The 13,315-nt window shown below is 44.7% G+C and overlaps 1 protein-coding gene across 1 annotated transcript in view; it reads left to right on the forward strand.

The window, feature by feature from the left end:
* Positions 1-2,237: 2,237 nt before the first annotated feature.
* PCCB (propionyl-CoA carboxylase subunit beta) overlaps positions 2,238-13,315 on the forward strand; it is a 91,863-nt gene continuing 80,785 nt past the window's right edge. Inside the window, exons 1-5 of the mRNA XM_032629926.1 lie at positions 2,238-2,494; positions 5,138-5,257; positions 6,251-6,319; positions 9,034-9,090; positions 11,154-11,267. Coding sequence (XP_032485817.1) covers positions 2,306-2,494; positions 5,138-5,257; positions 6,251-6,319; positions 9,034-9,090; positions 11,154-11,267 — 549 coding nt within the window. The 5' untranslated portion in view covers positions 2,238-2,305. The remainder of the gene's footprint in view (positions 2,495-5,137; positions 5,258-6,250; positions 6,320-9,033; positions 9,091-11,153; positions 11,268-13,315) is intronic.

Consider the following 13,315-nt stretch of genomic DNA (forward strand, 5'->3'; position numbering starts at 1 on the left):
AGTTCTTCCAGCCTCTCCCAGATTTTGCTCCATTTTCTCTCACAGGTGGTCCCCTAACTGATTTCTTACGTGTTTAATTCCCCTCTAGGCAGCTGCTTCTCTGAAGATTCAGACTAACACATTCTCCCAAATATGGCACCTCTTCCAAATTTACTCCTTCCTTCTATTTCACCCATTTTTGCTGACAGTGGTCATTGACAAGAATAGGATGGCCAGATCAGGGTGACTCCTGTCTTGAAGTGTAGAAATAACTCAGACATAGGAATTCAATGAAGGGGCACTAGGGACAGGAAAATAGGCCAAAGCATGCAAGGATTCCAAAGGGCAATTGTTGGGTAAATACATTCTCCCTTTTTACTCCTCCTCCCACCCACCCTAGGCTGGGTCTTGCATCTGAAGTAGGAGAAATAACATGATAGATCTTTAGAATTCTGTATTGAGCACCCATGGGCCAGGCACTAGTACAGCAAAAAAGAAGACTGGGAGGAGAAAGAAGGGGAGGGAAAGAGAACTACCTGGAGGGAGCACTTAGGTTCAGTCTAACAGTTGTCTCTGGATCCCTTCTGTGCTGGGCTTTCTGCTAAATGCTGGTTACTCAAAGTTAAATAAGAACAAAATCTTCCTTGCTTCCCGAGGGACCGATAGTTTCCCTAACCCAGGTAGAGGGAGGATCAGTGTAGACTGCCTTGAGGAAATACCTGAGTAGAGCCTGGAAGGATGAATAGGCATAGGAGAAAACATGCTATTGTCTATTTGCTAGCTCAGTTCAATTCCACAAATACATTCTGAAGGCCTCCTGTGTGTTGAGCCTTGTTCCAGGTGCAAGGGCCACAGTGGTGAGCAAGCTGCCACAGTCCCTGCCCTCTGGCTTGGGAATTTAGTTGGGAAGAGTTCTAAACAATGTTAACACCATGTGAGATGTGCCACAGGAGAGGGATCTGCAAAGCATCTTAGGACAAAGGAGTTCCAATGCCCCAACCCGAATCAAGTCCCAATGCTGAATATAGCAAAATTCTTCACACTGTAACTACATCCCTGCTTTTCAGGCTCATGTACCACCATTATCCCAAAAGCTGGGGACTCAACCATGTGTGTGAATCTGAACAGGTCATTATTCCTGGCATGCAGCTACCTTCTCAGAGATAACTTTCCTTTACACACCCAGCCTTGCCTAAATTCTCCACTGTGCTACCAGGCTGGTCCTTTGTCTACCTCTCTAGATTGGAAAGGTCCTTAACGCAGGGACCCAGATGCAGGGCCAAGAGCATCTACTACGGAGTCAGAGAGATGCAGGTGGGCTTTGTCCAGCCATATGCCTTCAAGCCTTAGACCCTCAGCTTCACTGCATATGTAGGTGAACAATTCCTACTCCAGGAAAGTAATAAGTACTAGTGGTTAGTTCTTGGCACATAGCAGCTGCTCAAAAATGTTTGCTAAATTGAGTTCTATTAACGTTGAAGTCTCAGGCCAGAGTTTGGACTTTACGAAGGCCCTGGCTGTGAGCTGGAGCTCGGCGGGGTTAATGATCAACTTTAGCAGTTTACTGTGGCTAAGAATGTGAAATATACACCTTGTTCTTTGCTTTGAAGAGCTGACTATTAGCTGGGGAAACAGATGGACAAGCTCCGAACAATTCAGTTCTAAATCCCTAGAGCAGTGGTTCTCAAACTCGAGAAAGCATCAAAATCACCTACAGGCCATCTGTTGAAACAGATTGCTGGCAACATCCCCAGAATTTCTGATTCAGTAGGTCTTGGATGGAGCCTGAGAATTTGAAAGTTTGCATCTCCATCTCGCTTTCAGGTGATGCTGAAGCCTGGTGCTCAGTAAGTGGTACATAATACGTCTGTGTTTGAATCCTGGTTCCACTACATCTCTAGTCTTGGCTGATCAAATCACTCTACCTCTCTGTGCTTCATTTGCTACATCTGTGAAATCAGGATAGTAAGCTAATGCAGGTAAATGCTTAAAGCAACACTTGGAACAGTGTTCAACAAACGCTGGTTAACTTTATTTTCTAAAGAAAGTGAGAGGACAAAACCAGGGGTCTAGATAGCCAGAGAAAAGCGAGGGCTAAGTCGCTCTTCTGTGCAGCCTGGCGGGCACAAAATCGGTTGACCAGTCCCACACGACTCAGGGTGACGCCCTGGCGCAGCCTCTGGTCTCGAGCTCTCGTGCCTTTCTGCTAAACGCACTCCGCATTCCAGCCCACAGGCTCCCTACATGCCGCCGACGCTGCGCAGGCGCAGACCCCGCGGTGTGCACACGATGCACATGCGCACTCAGACGCGCTGGTAAAGCAAAAATGGCGGCGGCGGCGGCTGTGCGCATGGCGGCACCCGGAATCAGGCTCAGTGCTGTAGTGAGAAGTCTCCGGGCCGCGGTGCGCAGCGTGTGTACCCAGCCTGTCTCTGTTAATGAGCGCATCGAGAACAAGCGTCAAGCCGCACTACTGGGAGGAGGGCAGCGCCGCATCGACGCGCAGCATAAGCGAGTGAGTCCTAAAGGGGCCGAGGCCAGACCGCTTCCGGCGGTCGCGACCTATCACAGCGTGAGCGGCTCGCGGCGTACGGGGCCTCCCAGCCAATCCGCGCGATGCCTCGAGGGGCGGGGCGGAGCCGAGGATGTTCACCTTGTGAACCTGTTGCCTTTCACTGGGGCAGGTAAAATCAGGACAAGCACCGTTGTGCTTTGTCACTGTCTGCTTTCCCTTTGGAATTTTAGACGGGTCTGGCTGGGCTCCAGCGGCTTACCAGTTAATAGCTATGAACTTTTGGACAAGTTACCCCTTTGGAGTCAATTTATTCTAAATAGAAGATGGTAATAATTCTCCCCTTGTAATGTTACTGGAATAAGATAGTGAAGCAATGATAGGCACTTAATTAAAAAAAAACCTTGTTCTTCTCATGCCCCATGAAAGAGTGGTGGTAGGTTCTTGCTCCATTATGGAAGCAGGAAAATCAAGGCGTTTGGCAGGGGAAGTTACATGGGCAAACTCACATTCACCTGGGGTGGCTGTGTGGTGTGCGCAGGGAACTTGTGGAAACTCTGCCCCCCGAATGCCAGCCGAACCTCCTTTAGGATATCAGCGTGCTTGCTGGGTAGGAAAGACACCTTCGGAAGCAGGTGTTTTTTCCTGGGGTTGCTCAGGTTACTCTGAGAGTTTGGCTGGAGTGAGCAGCTGAGGCACTGCCACCCACTGCCCGGGGTACTGCGAGGCCCAGATCGGTGACTTGGGACTTGAAACGAGGCTCGCTCAGTGCGTCCCGGACACGTGTGAGTCTGGCCTGATGTGCTGGATGGGTTAAATAACCAACCTGGAAGATGCAAAAGTGAAATTTTTAGAGGTGAAGGATACTGAGGCATAAATTTACAGACGTGGGGGTAGTGGGGTCTTTAGTGAGGACATTTGCACTGGCCCTTTATTAACTCTAATTTGAGTGTTAATTTAGATGTTGTAAATGCCCATTTGACAAGAGCCTGAGTGTGACAGTTCCTTTTTGCCATTTGGGAGTGAGATGTAAATTTGGTTGAGAGTGTGTTGTGCCTGGAGTGCTTTTCCTCCCTTCCCTGAGGTCCCTGGGGTGGCAGTGTCTGGGTTGAGGGAGCTTTATTATTATTATTTTTTGGCTGCATTGAGCGGCATGCGGGATCTTAGTTTCCCAACCAGGAATTGAACGGGTGCCCCCTGCAGTGGAAGCAGGGATTCTTAACCACTGGACCTTCAGGGAAGTTCTGTGAGGAAACTTTAGATTATCCTCTGGAAAGGCCTGTCAGTGCACCCTGCACTCTTTCTGTTGGGGCCCATGGCTCAATCTCTCCCTGGAAGAACATCCCACCCATTTCCAGGCGGATCTTACTGGATTTAGATGCAGCCTCCAGAAACTGTTTTTCTTTTGCCAAGGCTGACTTAGTCAGGAGGCTTACTTGGTTTAAATCTCCTACCCCATACCCTTTTACACAATATTTGGACTACTTCCCCAGGATAGATTCCCAGAAATGGAATTACTGGGTCAAAAGATACAAACATTTTTAACACTGATATATATTGCCAAATTGCTTTCTTTCTTTTTTTTTTTTTTGTGGTACGCGGGCCTCTCACTGTTGTGCGCAGGCTCAGCGTCCATGGCTCATGGGCCCAGCCGCTGCGGCATGTGGGATCTTCCCAAACTGGGGCACGAACCTGCGTCTCTTGCATCGGCAGGCAGACTCTCAACCACTGTGCCACCAGGGAAGCCCACCAAATTGCTTTCTTGAAAACATTTTATTTTACACAGTAGTGTAGAGGATTACCTTTTTGTTTTAATACCACCTCACTGGCTTTGGCTTCCTTCTTAAGGGGAAAATACAGCTAGTTAGAGGGTTTGTTTTTTTTTTTTAACAGGGGTCGGGGATAGACAATGGGCCCCATTATTGGTCTTGGTCTAAGGGCTTGGGAGCCCAAACAATGGAGGCTCTTGACAGGTTGAGGTCTCCAACGTCACCCTCTCCAAGAACCATTTTTTAACTCCTCTCAAGTGAGCTCTTTAGCACTCTCTGTCCCACTCTTTTAATACTAAGCCACTCTCTGCTGTGGGGTTGTCTGTGTATCACAGTCACTGTCAGGGGTAGGGTCCCTAAGCAGGGCCCCCAATGTAGGAGAGGACCCTGGAGGCGGCAGGAGAAGTGTCCTTGGGGCTGGACCCTAGTGAGGTGAGCTTCTGTGGGGCTCCTTAGAAGAAGCTTGTGAACCTAGGAGTGTAGCCTCAGACCCTTCGCGAAGCCTGCTTTAGTTTTCTATCTCCTGCTTCTCCGTTCTCCTTTTTACTGCTCCTTGGGTCTCCAGTAAATGTTTGTAGAACTCGTTATCTTGTTCCAGGGTCAGGCTCTCCTTACCCCCACTTCTCCTCTCTGCCTTTCCTTCCTACTCCCTTAATTTGCTTCCACAGTTAGTGGCTCCTGGAACAGCCGATCTGCCCTGATTTCCTTACTGGCTGAATTCTACTGATAACACCTTTCTCTTGGGCAGGTTTATGGAATAGAGGCTTTCACATAGGGTGAAGGCAAAAACTAGCCCTCCTGGCCCTCCCATGAGCACTCCTTGCTTACTGACTTTTGTCTATGATGACATCACTGAGCGATTTTTGTTGCATTTTAGGGAAAGCTAACGGCCAGAGAGCGGATCAGTCTCTTGCTGGACCCTGGCAGTTTTGTTGAGAGCGACATGTTTGTGGAACACAGATGTGCAGATTTTGGAATGGCTGCTGATAAGAATAAGGTATCTGTTCACAGTGGTGGTGCAGGCTTCCAGGTTTCACTTACCAGCTGTGGCCCTGCTGTTCGACACACTAGATTAATGAAGTCCTTTCAGGATTCAGGATGCATTGAAACATTTTCAAGTGTGAGGCCCTGGAATTGCAGAAGTGCCTCTTGAGAAGCACTGCTGGGGCTTCCAGGTTCCCCACTCACCTTTGTCTACAGATGAAGGAATGTGGGTGCACTACTCATACCTTGTGCAGGGTGACTCTGGCCCAGCTCCCAGGGCTCCGGTGTGGGTTCACAGTTCTTGCTGGTATAGAATGACAAACTTAGAAGGAGAGTTGGGAATTTTTTTGGATTGTGTTCTGGTCTGCCTAGGCACCAGGAACCCCTAAAGGCTAACCAGTCACCTCTTTTGACATACTTTAAGTTTATGCCTTGGAGTTTTGGAGGTCAGAGTTACCAACACTTGTTCCTTCAGTTGGGTGTTCTCCATGGTGCACAGAGTTCTTTGGACTCTCTTTTGGTCCATTTATTTTCAAGACTATGATCAAAGATTTGTAACCTTGGCACTAAACTTGGTGGCTCCATTTGAGCCATTATGGGCCACACAGTGACTGTCAGAATTCCAAGCAAAATGATAGGTTTGCCTTTTTAAGGTTTGGGGGTGGGATGTGTGGCTCTGTAGAAGTTGCCATGTTTTGTTATGTATTCTCCTTCCTCCTGTGAGGGTTCAGTAGTGGCATCCCTAGGGGGTCCCCTGATTATTCTGCTGAGGCCCACTGAGGCCCAAGACTACAGTGTTCTGTTGATGAAGCAGTAGCCCAGTGCTTGCTGTTGCAGAGCTGAGGGGGGAAGCGGGGATTCCTTCATGTTCTTTATTCATATTGAATTTTAAGGAATTTGGGGTGTGGTTTTTTTTAGGGGGAGTCTTTCCTTGGGGCATAACTGCGAAATTATTTAAGAGAAGTATTTGGTTTTTTTAACTTTCATTTTTCTATTTTTCTGGTAGTTTCCTGGAGACAGTGTGGTCACTGGACGGGGACGAATCAATGGAAGATTGGTTTATGTCTTCAGTCAGGTATTTCATATTCTAATTGGCTGAGGTTTCCTTGAGGGCAGAGCCAGGAACAAAATATGTGAGAAGAAAACAGTCCTGGGGAATGAAAACTTGCCTGTAGTTGGGGCAGGTGAGGGAATTACTTTGTTTCTTAGTGCATATGTCCAGAGTATTACACTATTATAATGTAATAGGGTGTTTTTAATTAGGGAGAAAGACTCCCTAGTCGGTGTGGGGGAGGATCACAGGGCAGTAGTCATCTAAGAAGTCCCAGGAACCAGGAGTTTATCCAAGTGAGTGAGAGTCCTTTTGGCAGGTTGGGTGCATGCTGGGAGGGCAGCTGTGTCCTGGGCAGATTGTGTGGACCTGAGGGAGTGCAACGGATGCAGCTTGGGCAGAGGGGATTTGACTCTCAGAGCCACAGGCCGCTTGAGTTTTAGGCTTTCGTGAAAGAGTTCAAACAATTTTTGTTAGGCTGCATCAAGACATACAGTTTCTTCACACGGACACCATAGGAGAATGTAGTAGGCAGAATAATGGCCTGCAAATATATCCAAATCCTAATCCCTGAGACCCGTGAATATGTAATTTTACCTGCCAAAGGGGAATTAAGCTTGCAGATGGAATTAATGTTACTAATCAGTTGACCTTAAAATAGAATAGCTTGCGTTATCCAGGTGGGCCCAGTGTAATCACAAGGGCCCTTAAAAGTGGGAGAGAGGCAGAAGGGGAGGTCAGAATAATGCTATGTGAGAAGGACTTGGTCTGCCTGTTTCTGGCTTGGAAGAGGGAGGAAGGGGGTCATGAGGTGAGGAATGTAAATAGATAGTCTCTAGAAGCTGGAAAAGATAAGACAACAGATTCTCCTCTGGAGCCTCCAGAAAGGAGCATAGCCCTGCTAACCTTGATTTTAGCTCACTGAGACCCATGTAGGACTTCTAAATTACAGAACTGTAAGATAATGAATGTGTGTTGTTTCAAGCTGCTGAATTTGTGGTAATTTGTTATAGCAGCAGTAGAAAACTAACACAAAGAACATGTTGTATCCTATTTTTTGTTTGATTTTTTTTTCTCCACTAAGAGACAGAAATATGTATATAATTCTAAATATTTAGTTTCTTTTTACAGATCTTAAAGGTATAGAGCTTATTTAGGAACCTAGAATGTTTTCCAGGTTTGAGAGTAAAATAATTATACTTGATTATTTTAAGAGTTATTTAGACAGTACTCATTTGCTAATGAATTACTTTTAAAATATTTTAAAACTGTGTTATAAATGTGTCTGCCAAATGCCTAACTAGAAGGGATCATCTCTCTTTTTTTAATTTATGAGAGCTAGGCAAAGAATTGTATAGAAGGAACCATTAGTAAGATAGCTAGAACAAAGAAGGCTATTGTGCTTTCTGGGCACAATGTTCCCTTAACTATTAAGGAGATAACAAAAATTCATTGAATTGATGCTTCCGAGCACCTCTTATGCCTGTGGGTTTGGGTGGGAGTGAGGGGGAGGTGGAGATGACCGAGACAGTTCTTGCCCTGGAGAAGCTAATCATTTTGTAGGTAGAATGGGACAGAACAGGGGTGGCTACAGTTACCGATAGTCGGTGAGAGGTTCTGGGCAAGTGCCATGGGCTCAGGACAAGGGAAGGTCACATCCGGATCCAGGAAAGCTTTAGGGAAAATGGGGCATGTGAAGTAGGCCCTGAAGGATACTGAGGGGGAGGAGTGATGGGTCAGATTTTTTGTAGTGATCCCCCAAATGTTAATATCTGCAGACATTGTTTTCTGCGGGGAGCTTCTGTTTTTCCAGAGAAGCAGTCGCAGTCTTTTGCGTGATAATTGGCTTTAGATGTGTTCTGGGGGAAGGGGGTGGGGGGAAGGAGGGGCCAGCAGTGGCTCATCATTCACTGTACAGATTAGGCATCTCACCTGTTTTCAGCCTTGCCTTTGCTGCCTTTTGTGGCTGGGGATTGTGACTCCAGAAGCCCTCTGGTTAAGTTTCTTGAGAGAGTAAACCTCCTTTCTCCTCTCCAGGTGAAGAAGAGGCCCTGTGGGGTCTAACTGCTCCCAACACAGACTTCCTGTCAGTCTGCTTTCCACCGCACTTTCTGTGGTTCCTGGGCTGTCCCCTCCTGTGGTTACTCCCTCGGCAGGTGTAAAGGCTTCCATTTGCTCCAAGTCAGATATTCTTGTGCTTTCACTTCCCTCATTTGTTCACTCTCTCTTCTGCTGTTGTTTCCTCTTCCTTTCTTGTCCTCATGGGCTGAATGTGTTTTTAATTCCCTACTATCTTTTTGATGGGGATTTAGGAAGGAGGTCATTCCTACAAGAAGCTTTTTATATCAGAAGGTAATGAAAATCCAGAAGCAAGAAGAAGCAGTGAGGACTCATTCACTTCTTCCACCTCCTTTATCAAAACAGCAGATTGACCTCCACAGAATCTGATTTTTTGGGGTTAATTCTGCCTGAAAAGTTTTCCTTCCCTCAGAGCTACAAGTCATTTTTGTATACAAAGACTAGGTCTTTTGCTGTTCACATTACATGAACTCCTTTTAAGACATTTTATTCACTATTCATTCTATGGAATACTTTATGTCACACTTTCCCCCTAATCTTTTAAACTTCTGAAAATCCTTTAAAAATTTTTATCTATGAATTTTCCATTTCCTCCTCCTATTGGGTCTTCATCTCTGGCTAGTCACTCCATATTATTTTTTGATTTGTTTTCTTTTTAGGATTTTACAGTTTTTGGAGGCAGCCTGTCGGGAGCACATGCCCAAAAGATCTGCAAAGTAAGTATTTATCTTTTATAAATTTTCTTTTTTTAAAAAAAATTTTATTTTATTTTTGACTGCGTTGGGTCTCCGTTGCTGTGTGCGGGCTTTCTCTAATTGCGGTGAGCAGGGACTACTCTTCCTTGTGGTGCACGGGCTTCTCATTGTGGTGGCTTCTCTTGTTGTGGAGCGTGGGCGCTAGGCGCATGGGCTTCAGTAGTTGTGGCACACGAGCTCAGTAGTTGTGGCTCACGGTCTCTAGAGCACAGGTTCAGTAGCTGTGGCACACGGGCTTAGTTGCTCCGCGGCATGTGGGATCTTCCCGGACCAGGGCTCGAACCTGTGTTCCTTGCATTGGCAGGCGGATTCTTAACCACTGCACTACCAGGGAAGCCCCCAAAGTAAGTATTTAATATTGAAAACAAACTCAATACTTTCATCAGTCACATGGGGTGGGGCAGAGGTGTGCAGGATGTGGTGCTGACCTGAAGGTGCCTTCAGTAAAGGGCAGGAGGTCTTAACATTTTTTGTAGCATGGATCCCTTTGGCAGGCTGGTGAAGCCGGACCCGCATTTTTTATATATTTTTAAAATTTAAAGTCTTTATTGAATTTGTTACAATATTGCTTCTGTTTTATGTTTTGGTTTTTTGGCACGAGACATGTGGGATATCAGCTCCCTGACCAGGGATTGAACCTGCACCCCTTGCATTGGAAGGTGAAGTCTTAACCACTGAACTGCTGGGGAAGTCCCTGGACCCGCATTTTTACATATGCATAAAGTAAAATGTAGGATTACAAGAGATTGAAAATTTAAAAATCACATTTGTAATATATATGCTTCCTTATTAATGAATTAAATCGAGATTTAGAAGTGGATAAACTGCTATAATTTTAAAGTTGGCATGAGTTGAAAATGATATTTCAAGATATCTGCCAGAAAGTGGGACCCACCAGAAAGTGGGATTTTCCTGGTAGTCCAGAGGTTAAGACTTCACACTTCCATTGCAGGGGGCACGGGTTCGATCCCTGGTTGGGGAACTAAGATCCCACATGCTGTGCGGTATGGCCAAAAAAAAAAAAAAAAAAAAAAAGATATTTGCAGCAACTTTAATGTGGCATAAAAAATCTGTGGCTTCTATTAATGACAGTCACAGGTATTTCTAATACTGCTGTGGTTAATAAAATTTTCCAAGTTCATGGACTCCTTGAAATCTACTCACAGGCTTCTTACGGTTCTGAGGATCCCAAGTAAAGAACCCATGGTCTAGGTAGAGAATCCAGGTACTAAAAAAGCAGTGCAAATGATGGCATTTAAAAAATGCTGCTACAGATGAGATGCTCTGGTGGTGAATAAAAGTGTAGATCATATTTGGGGAGTTTTGGAATAAAGGTAGAGTTGATCTTTAGTAGCTGGGCAGGGCTTCCCTGTGTAATGGAATACCTAGCTTCTCTGTGTGGTCCTGTCATGTGTTACTCCTGAGACCTTGGGCCAATCCCTAAACTTTTAAACCTTCCTAATTTCCTCCACAATTTATTGCCTCTGTTGTGATTACTAAATGAGATAATGGAAGTGAAAGTGCTTTGTAAATTCTCAAGGACTGTTAGAAATGTTGCTCATTAGGCTGTCAACTACTGACCCATGAGGAAAATCTGTCTTATTAGAAGTAAAAGGGCTGGGCCTGGCCTCCAGTTAATAGATGGGTCCACATTTACTTTCACAAAAATACTGCTTTGCCATTCTATCAGTTCAAAATATTATTTTGTTCAGTCCCAGGCTGAAAAAATACTACAGCCTGGGCCTGAGGCTCTAGAAGTGGTTGCCATGAACAGTCTTCGCCTCTGCAAATGGGAAGTGCTTTGGCTCTTGGCTGCTTGGGGGACTTCAATTAGCGGTTTAAATATCTGATTTTCTGTCTTCCACGAGGTACCCAATCATCATGTGGAATGGAGCCAGTGTTATGGACTCCTGTTTTGAAAAGTACACTCAGAGCATTTTCCAGAAAACCACCATGCTGCTTTGTAAATGCTGTTTTTCATAACAGGGTCAGTTGTCTCACAAAAGATTTTTCTGCTATCTCAGATCATGGACCAAGCCATGACAGTGGGGGCTCCGGTGATTGGACTGAATGACTCTGGGGGAGCACGGATCCAAGAGGGAGTAGAGTCTTTGGCTGGCTATGCAGACATCTTTCTGGTGAGAAACCGTTAATAGAGAATGGAAGAGTACAGGGAGTTCTCTAAGCTGTGTCCTGGTCAGAGCTTCCCTATCTTACCTCATTGTGTCCTGTAGCTCCTTCCTGTGTCATTGGGGTGGCATGAAGGGTGGATGAAAAGCAAGAGAGATGGGGGTTCCTGGTGGCCTAGTGGTTAGGACTCTGCTGTGGCCCCAGTTCAATCCCTGGTCGGGGGAACTGATAAGGTGGGGAGGGTTATCTTTCTTTTTCTTTCATAGAGACCACTGATACTTATAGGGGAAAACAAAATTAAAGATTATTCAGAAGGGAATGTCACTTAAATAATTTTTTTTCAAAAGCAAGGAGTAGGGAATATAAAAGATTAAAATGAACTGACTTGCTAAAAATTAGGAATTTTATTATTTTAACTTTATTTTATATCAGAGTATAGTTGAACAATGTTATGTTAGTTTCAGATGCACAGCAAAGTGATTCAGTTATACATATACATGTATCTATAGAATTAACAGTTTTTTAAAAAAGCAGTGTTTTTTTTTTTTTTTTTTTTTTTTTTTTTGTGGTACGCGGGCCTCTCACTGTTGTGGCCTCTCCCGTTGCGGAGCACAGGCTCCGGCCGCGCAGGCTCAGCGGCCATGGCTCACGGGCCCAGCCGCTCCGCAGCATGTGGGATCTTCTCGGACTGGGGCACAAACCCGTGTCCCCTGCATCGGCAGGTGGACTCTCAACCACTGCGCCACCAGGGAAGCCCCTGTGTTTTTTTTTTTGTTAAGACATTACAAGATCATTATACAAAGTTCAAGCTGTAGTACAAAGAAGAAAGAAATCCCACCATCACCCAAGATCCCACCATTCAGAAGCATTTGGTGAACATCATTTCAGATATCTGCTTTCTTACAGACTAAAAGAGAAAGAAATGAAAAGAAACACAAAAATTAAGTACATTATTTGAAGTAGGAAGTCATTGTAAGAGAGGTTGGGGTGAGGGAGAGATACTGCCAGATGTAAACTTGAGAGAAGGGACAGATCAGCATTTCCAGGGAGGGGAGGAAAGAAAGGACAGAGACAGGCAGACATTGTTTCTAATCAGGCCAGCTGTTCTTGTCATCCCCTGGCCTGCAGGCTTATGAAGGTTTTTATTCCCTGCCACTGCCCTTTGTGTTCAGTCAGAAAAATGTGTGTTTACTTTGTGTACGATACCTCTGGTAGTTGTGGGAGCACTTGTGTACGTTGAGAAGCCACTTTGTAGATCTTAAACCTACTTTTTAATCTTTAAACTTGAGCTCTAGGGGTAGCACACTGGGGAGTAAAGGCACTCCTTTATGTCTTTTACCCACATTCACCAGTTGTTTACATTTTACCTGTTTGCTCTATCATTTTCTCTCCGTATGCACATATTTGCACGGTATATTTTTCTGAAACATTTGAGAGTAAATTGGAGATTGTGCCTCCTTTATCTCTTAAATCCTTCATTGTATATTTTCTAAGAACAAGGACATTTTTATATAAACAGAGTACAGTAATTGAGAAACTTAATATTGATTCATCAGTATTATTCTTATTCATATTTCATCAAATGATCCTAATAATGGCCTTTATAGTTATCCCCCCGCCCCAGTCCAGGATTAAGTACTGCCTTTAGTTGTCATATAACTTTAATCTCCTTCAATCTGGAACATTTCCTCAATTTCTCTTTGTCTTCTATGACTTTTGATATTTTTTAAAAACAGCTTTATTGAGGTATAATTTACGAAGCATAAAATCCATCCATTATAAGCATACATTTCAACGATTTTTAAGAAACTTGTGCAGCCATCACCACAGTCTACAATTTAGAATCTTTCACTCCAAAAAGATCCTTCCTGCCTGTTTTCAGTCAATTCCTACCCAGCCCTAGGTAGCCACTGATCAGCTTTCTGCCTCTATAGTTTTTTCATCTCTCTTCACTTAAAATAATGTTTTTGAGGTTCATTCATATTGTACTGTGTATCAGTGATTTGTTTTTATTGCTGGATAATATTATATAGATATACCATATTTTGTTTATCCA

This window comes from Phocoena sinus, chromosome 4 (genome assembly GCF_008692025.1).
Source record: "Phocoena sinus isolate mPhoSin1 chromosome 4, mPhoSin1.pri, whole genome shotgun sequence".
NCBI classification, from domain to species: Eukaryota; Metazoa; Chordata; class Mammalia; order Artiodactyla; family Phocoenidae; genus Phocoena; species Phocoena sinus.